The sequence below is a fragment of the Mirounga angustirostris genome, unplaced genomic scaffold, assembly GCF_029215605.1.
Source record: "Mirounga angustirostris isolate CCGP_5_RB_7025 unplaced genomic scaffold, mMirAng1.0.hap1 SCAF_7, whole genome shotgun sequence".
NCBI classification, from domain to species: Eukaryota; Metazoa; Chordata; class Mammalia; order Carnivora; family Phocidae; genus Mirounga; species Mirounga angustirostris.
In genome coordinates, this window is record NW_026991715.1 from 67,308,504 (window position 1) to 67,317,135 (window position 8,632).

At 35.8% G+C, this 8,632-nt stretch overlaps 1 protein-coding gene across 1 annotated transcript; it reads left to right on the top strand.

The window, feature by feature from the left end:
• The first annotated feature begins 3,408 nt into the window (after positions 1 to 3,408).
• On the top strand, positions 3,409 to 3,930 carry LOC123852781 (small ribosomal subunit protein eS24-like). The gene has a single exon (XM_045887096.3). It carries the CDS (start codon positions 3,442 to 3,444, stop codon positions 3,832 to 3,834), a length of 393 nt encoding a protein of 130 aa, XP_045743052.1. The 5' UTR covers positions 3,409 to 3,441; the 3' UTR covers positions 3,835 to 3,930.
• The last annotated feature ends 4,702 nt before the right edge of the window (positions 3,931 to 8,632 follow it).

The window sequence follows — 8,632 nt, forward strand, 5'->3', positions numbered from 1 at the left end:
GGATGGAGAAATATTCGCCATGCAATGGATGTCAAAAGAAAGCTGGAGGAGCTATACTTCTATCAGACAAACTATATTTTAAACCAAAGACTGTAACAAAAGATGAAGAAGGGCACTATGTCATAATAAAGGAGTCTAATTAACAAGACCTAACAATTATAAATATTTATGCCCCCACCTTGCGAGGACCCAAATGTATAAAACTATTAAAAACAAAGAAACTCATTGATAATAATACAATAATAGCAGGAGACATTAACACCCCACTTACATTAATGGACAGATCATATAAGCAGAAATCAACAAGGCAACAATGGCTTTGAACGACACACTTGACCAGAGGGACTTAAGAGATATATGCAGAACATTTCATCCTAAAGCAGCAGAATACACCTTCTACTGAAGTGCACATACGGGACATTCTCCACAGATCACATACTAGGTCACAAATCAGGCCTGAACCCATGCAAAAAGATTGAAACCATACCATGCATATTTTCAGACCACAGCACTATGAAACATGAAGTCAACCACATGAAAAAATTTGGAAAGACCACAAATACATGGAAGCTAAAGAAGATCCTACTAAAGAATGAATGGGTCAACCAGGAAATTAGAGACATTAGAAAAGCACATGGAAACAAATGAAAATGAAAACACAATGGCCCAAAACCCTTGGGATGCAGCAAAAGTAGTCCTAAAAGGAAAGTATATGCCAATACAGGCCTTCCTCAAGAAGCAAGAAAAAAATCTTAAATACACAGCTTAACCTTACACCTAAAGGAGCTAGAAAAAGAACAACAAATGAGGCCTAAAGCCAGCAGAAGAATGGAAATAATAAAGATTAGAGCAGAAATAAATGATATAGACACAACAACAACAAAAAAACAAAACAGTAGAACAGATCAATGAAACCAGGAGCTGGTTCTTTGAAAGAATTAATAAGATTGATAAACCTCTAGGCACACTTATCAAAAAGAAAACAGAAAGGACCCAAATGAATAAAATCACTAGTGAAGAGAGGAGAAATAACAACCAACACCAAAGAAACATAAGCAATTATGAAAAATTATATGCCAACAAATTGGGTAATATGGAAGGAATGGATGAATTCCCAGGAACATTCAAACTAACAAAACTGAAACAGGAAGAAATAGAAAACTTGAACAGAATGATAACCAGCAAAGAAACTGAATCAGTAATAAAAAAATCTCCCAACAAACAAAAGCCAGGGCCAGTAGGCTTCCCAGGGGAATTCTACCAAACATTTAAATAAGAGTTAATACCTATTCTTCTCAAACTTTTCCAAAAAATGGAAATAGTAGGAAAACTTCCAAATCATTCTATGATGCCAGCATTACCCTGATTCCAAACCAAAGACTCCACTAAAAAAGAGAATTACAGGCCAATATCCCTGATGAACATGGATGCAAAATTCTCAACAAAATACTATCAAGTCAGATCCAACAGTACATTAAAAGAATCATTTACCATGATCAAGTGGGATTTATTCCTGAGTTGCAAGGATGATTCAATATTCACAAATCAATCAACGTGATACACATTAATAAACAAAAGGATATGATCCTCTCAATAGATGCAGAAAAAACATTAGACAAAGTAGAGCATCCATTCTTGATAAAAACCCTCAGCAAAGTAGGGATAGAGGGAACATACCTCAACATCATAAAGGCCTTATACAAAAAAACCAAAGTTAGGGGCACCTGGGTGGCTCTGTTGGCTAAGCTCCTGCCTTTGGCTCAGGTCATGATGTCAGGGTCCTGGGTTGGAGCCCCACATTGGGCTCCCTGCTCAGCAGGGGAATCTGCTTCTCCCTCTTCTCTGCCCCTCCCCCAGACCCCCTAACTAGTGTGCTCTATCTTTCTCTCAAGTTAAATAAATACAATCTTTAAAAAAGCCCAAAAAACAAAAAACCCAAAGCTAGTATCATCCTTAATGTGGAAAAACTGAGAGTTTTTCCTCTACAATCAGGAACAATACAGGGATGTCCACTCTCACCAGTTATTTAACATAATCTGGAAGTCCTAGCCTCAGCAATCAGACAACGAAAAGAAATAAAAGGCATCCAAATTGGCAAGGGAAAGACAAACTTTCACTATTCATAGACAACATGATATTCTGTAGAAAAGCTGAAAGATCCCACCGAAAAATTGCTACAACTGATATACAAATTTGGTAAAGACACAGGATACACAGTCAATGTACCCAAAGTCCATTGCATTTCTTTTTTTTTTTTTAAGATTTTATTTATTTATTTGACAGAAAGAGAGACAGTGAGAGAGGGAACACAAGCAGGGGGAGTGGGAGAGGGAGAAGCAGGCTTCCTGCTGAGCAGGGGGCCCGATGCGGGGCTCGATCCCAGGACCCTGGGATCACGACCTGAGCTGAAGGCAGACGCTTAATGACTGAGCCACCCAGGCGCCCCAGTCTGTTGCATTTCTATACATCACTAATGAAGCAGCAGAAAGAGAAATCAAGGCATTAATCCCATTTACAATTGTACCAAAAAACACAAGATACCTAGGAATAAACTTAACCAAAGAGGTAAATGATCTATACTCTGAAATCTATAGAACACTTATGAAAGAAATTGAAGAGGACACAAAGAAATGGAAAAAAATTCTATGCTCATGGATTGGAAGAACAAACATTGTTAAAATGTCTCTATTACCTAAAGCAATCTACACATTTAATGCAATCCCTATCAAAATACCACCAGCAGTTTTCACAGAACAAGAACAATCCTAAAATTTGTATGGAACCACAAAAGACACCAAATAGCCAAAGCAATCTTAAAAAAAAGCAAAGCAAAGCTGAAGGCATTACAATTCTGGACTTCAAGTTATATTGCAAAGCTGTAGTGATGAAAACAGTATGGTACTGGCACAAAAATAGACACATAGATCTATGGAACAGAATAGAAAAACCAGAAATGGATCCACAAGTATATGGTCAATGAATCTTTGTCAAAGCAGGAAAGAATATCCAATATAAAAAAGACAGTCTCTTCAACAAATGGTGTTGGGAAAACTGGACAGCCACATGCAGAAGAATGAAACTGGACCACTTTGTTACACCATACACAAAAATAAATTCAAAATAGATGAAAGACCTAAATGTGAGACAGGAAACCATCAAAATTCTAGAGGAGAACACATATAGCAACCTCTTTGACATTAGCTGTAGCAACTTCTTAGTAGATATGTCTCCTGAGGCAAGAGAAACAAAAGCAAAAATGAACTAATGGGACTTACTCAAGATAAAAACTTCTGCACAGTGAAGGAAACAATCAACAAAACTAAAAGGCAACTTTTGGAATGGGAAAAGTTATTTGCAAAGGACATATCTGATAAAGGGTTAGTATCTAAAATCTATAAAGAGCTCTTTTCCTCCCCGGCTGCTTGAAGCTTGGCCGCCATCATGAACGACACAGTAACTATCTGGACCAGGAAGTTCATGACTAACCAACTACTTCAGCGGAAACAGATGGTCATTGATGTTCTTCACCCCGGAAAGGCAACAGTACCTAAGACAGAAATTCGGGAAAAACTAGCTAAAATGTACAAGACCACACCAGATGTCATATTCGTGTTTGGATTCAGAACCCATTTTGGTGGTGGCAAGACAACTGGCTTTGGCATGATATATGATTCCTTGGATTATGCAAAGAAAAATGAACCCAAACACAGACTCGCAAGACACGGCCTGTATGAGAAGAAAAAGACATCAAGAAAACAGCAAAAGGAACGCAAGAACAGAATGAAGAAAGTCAGGGGGACTGCAAAAGCCAGTGTTGGTGCTGGCAAAAAGTGAGCTGGAGACTGGACAACAGAAGGAGTAAAGATGCTGCAGTGGCTTTATCTGTGCTGGTTGTGCAGATTTTTCATGAGAGGATTAATAAACTAAGAATGTTAAAAAAATTAAAAAATAAAATCTATAAAGAACTTACCAAACTTAATACCCCAAAACAAAGAATTCAGTTAAGAAATGGGCAGAAGACATGAGTTTTCCAAAAAAGACATCCAGATGGCTAACAGACACATGAAAAAATGCTCAACATCACTCATCATCAGGGAAATCAAAACTACAATGAGATATCACCTTATACCTGTCATAATGGCTAAAATCAACAACTCAGGAAACAACAGGTGTTGGCAAGGATGCAGAGAAAGGGGAATCCTCTTACACCATTGGAAGGAATGCAAATGGGTACGGCCACTCTGGAAAACTATGGAGGTTCCTCAAAAAAGTTAAAAATAGAACTACCTTATGATCCAGTAATTGCACTACTAGGTATTACCCAAAGGATTCAAAAATACTGATTTAAAGGGATACATGCACCCCAATGTTTATAGCAGCATTATCAACAATAGCCAAATTATGGAAGGAGCCCAAATGTCCCTCAAGTGATGAATGGATAAGGAACAACTGGGGTGTGTGTGTGTGTGTGTGTGTGTGTGTGTGTGTGTGTGTGTGTGTAACTATAATGCAGTATTCCTCAGCCATCAAAAAGAATGAAATCTTGCCATTTGCAATGATGTGGATGGAGTTAGAGAGTATTATGCTAAGTGAAATATGTCAGTCAGAGAAAGACTAATAATATATGACTTCACTCATATATGGAATTTAAGAAACAAAACAAATGAACATGGGGAAAAAAGAGAGTCAAATATAAAACAGACTCTTAACTATAGAGGATAAACGAGGGTTGCTGGAGGGGAGATGGGCAGGTGGATGGGTTAAATGGGTGATAGGTATCAAGAAGGGCACTTATCATGATGAGCACTGAGTGCTGTATGTAACTGATGAATCGCTAAATTCTACTCCTGAAACTAATATTACTCTGTATGTTAACTGGAATTTAAATAAAGGCTTGAAAATACATAAATTAAAATAAATAAATTAATACATACATACATACTGTAACGAGACAAATAAGGACATTACATAATCATAAAGGGATCAATCCAACAAGAGGACATAACAATTTTAAATATCTATGCACCTAACATAGGACTACCTAAATACATGAAGCAAATATTAAATGAGATAAAGGGAAAAACTGACAGTAATACTAATAGTTGGGGACTTCACCACCACACTACATCAATGGATAGATCATCTAGACAGAATATCAGAAAACAGTGGCTATCCAAAGGTTTTTCACTTTTGTTTAATTTTTCAAATAACCAGTTCTTGGTTTCACTGATCTTTTCTATTCTTGTCTCTATCTCATGTATTTCTGCTCTGATCTTTGTTATTTCCTTCATTCTACCAATTTTAAGCTTTGTTTGTTCCTCTTTTTTTAGTTCTGTTAGGTGTAAAGTTAGATTATATACCTGATATTTTTCTTGTTTCTTGAGGGAAGCCTATATAGCTATAAACTGCCTGTTTAAAACTGCCTTTGTTGTGTCCCAAATATTTTGGACTGTTGTGTTTTCATTTTCATTTGCTTCCATGTATTTTTGATTTCCTCTTTCTTTGTTGACCTATTGGCTTTTTAGTAACATATTGCTTAGCCTCCACATGCTTGTGGGTTTTTTTTTTTTCATTTTATTCTTGTAACTATTTCATAATACCTGAAATCCTAGCCATAGCATTCAAAAAGAAATAAAAAGCATCCAAATTAGTAAGGAGGAAGTAAAACTTTCAGTATTTGTAGATGACACAATACTATATGTAAAACCTTAAAGACTCCACCAAAAAACTATTAGAACTAATAATGAATTCAGTAAAATTGCAGGATACAGAATATACAGAAATATGTTGTGTTTCTATACACAAATAATGAAGTTCCAGAAAGAAATTTAAGAAACAATCCAATTTTCAACTGCCCCAAAAGAAATAAAATACCTAGGAATAAATTTAACCAAGGAGGTGAAAGATCTATATTCTAAAAACTGTAATACATTGATGAAAGAAACTGAAGGTGACATAAACAAATGAGAAAATATTCCATGCTCACGGATTGAAAAAACCAGTATTGTTAAAATGTTCATACTACCCAAAGCAAGATGCAGATTCAATGCAATCCCTATGAGAATTCTTCTGGAATTTTTCAGAGAACCAGAACAAATAATTTTAAAATTTGTATAGAATCACAAAAGACTTTGACTAGCCAAAGCAATCTTGAGAAAGAAGAACAAAACTGGAAATATCACAATATCAGCTATTAAGAGACACTACAAAGTATAATAATCAAAACAGTATGATATGGACACAAAAATAAGACACATAAATGAATGGAACAGGATAGAGAGTCCAGAAATAAACTCTTGCTTATATGATCTATTAATCTATGACAAAGGAGACAAGAATATACAATGGGGAAAGATGATCTCTTTGATAAATGGTGCTGGGAAAATTGGACAGCTACATGCAAAAGAAACAACTGGACCATTTTCCTGCAGCACACGTAAAATAAACTCCAAATGAATCAAAGACCTCAAAGTGAGACCTGAAATCATAAAAACTCCTAAAAGAAAATAGGCAGTAATCTCTTGGACATAAGCCTTGGAAACCTATTTGTGAATTTGTTTCCTCAGTCAAGGGAAACAAAAGCAAAATTACTGGGATCACATCAACATAGAAAGCATTTGCACAGCAAAGGAAATAAAATGAAAAGGCAATCTACTGAATGAAGAAGGTATTTGTAAATGATATATTCAATGAGGGGTTAATACTAAATATATAAAAACTGTATAGAACTCAAAAACAAAAGAATCCATTAAAAAATGGGCAGGAGATCTGAATAGACATTTTTCCAAAGAAAACATACAGATGGCCAAGAGATGCTGGTGCGAAGATGGTCAAAAATCCCTCATCATCAGGGAAATGTAGATGTCATCTCACACCAGTCTGAATAGTTAGTATTAAAAAGAAACAAGTGTTGGTGAGGATGTGAAGGAAAGGTAACACTTATGCACTGTTGGCAAGAAAGTAAATGGGGACAACCACTGTGGAAAACAGTATGGAAGTTCCTGAAAATATTAAAAATAGAAATATCATATGATCCAGTAATTCCACTTCTATGTATTTATCTATGGAAAACAAAAACATGAATTCAAAAAGATACATGCACCCCTACATTCATTGCAGCTTTATTTACAATAGCCAAGATATGAAAGCAACTTAAGTGTCCATCTATAGATGAATGGATAAAAAGATGTGGTATATATACACAATGGAATATAACTCAACCATAAAAAAAGTGACATCTTGCCACATGCGACAACATGGATGGATGGAAAAGGTATTATGTTAAGTGAAAAAAGCAGAAAGATAAAGACAAATATCATCTGATTTCACTTATATGTGGAATATCAAAAACAAATCAAATAGATAAATGAAAATAGACATGTAAACATAAAGACAACTGGAGGTTGTCAGAGGGTGGGGGTGGAGGATGGGTGAAAAAGGTGAAGAAGATTAAGAGATACAAACTTCCAGTTATAAAATAAGTCATGGAGATGAAAAATACAGCACAGGGCATATAGTCAGTAATACCGTAATAATATTGCATAGAGACAATGGTGACTGCACTTATTATGGTGACGTTGCATAATGGGTAGAATTGTTAAATTGCTAGGTTATATACTTGAAACTAATATAACACTGCATGTCAACTCTAATACAAACAAATAAATAACACAATGAGGTATCACCTTACCTCTGCCAGAATGGCTAATAATAAATAAGTAGTGGTGAGGATGTGGAGAAAAGGGAACTCTCGTGCACTGTTGGTGGGAATGTAAATTGGTGCAGCCACTATGGAAAACAATATTGAGGTTCCTCAAAAAATTAAAAATAGAACTACCATATAATCCAGCAATTCCACTACTGGGGATTTATGTAAAGAAAACGAAAACACTAATTCAGAAAGGTATACACACACACACACACACACAGATACAGACACACACAAATGGGTTACCACTTAACCACAAAACAGAATGCAATTTTGCCATTTGCAGCAACACGGATGGACTTTGAGGGTATTATGGTAAGTGAAAGAAGTCAGACAGAGAAAGACAGATACTACATAATTTCACTTATATGTGGAAGATAAAAAACAAAACAAAATCAAACCAGAACCCAGACTCATAGATAAGGAGAACAGACTGGTGGTTGCCAGAGAGGAAGGGAAGGAAGGGCGGGAAAATGGGTGAAGGAGATCAAGAAGTACAATCTTTCAGCTATAAAATAAGTAAGTCATGTGTATGTAATACAGAGCGAAGGGAAGATAGTCAATTATACTGTATTAACTGTTTAAGGTAGCAGATGATAACTCGATTTATTGTGGTAATCACTTTGCAATGTATAAAAATGTTGAATCATTATGTTGTACACCTAATTTAATACATTATATGTCAATTATACCTTAATAAGTTAAAAAAAAAAACCTCAGACTTGTGAAAAGGTATCTGGATAAAGGGGAGCTTACATGAGTCCCTCTTCTTTAGTAACTGCTGGCATGGAAAGATGAGTAAAAGATAAAATATTGGCATGCACATTACATGGAAGATTATGAATTAAGAAACATTACTAACAGGGCACCTGGGTGGCTCAGTCGTTAAGTGTCTGCCTTCAGCTCAGGTCATGATCCCAGGGT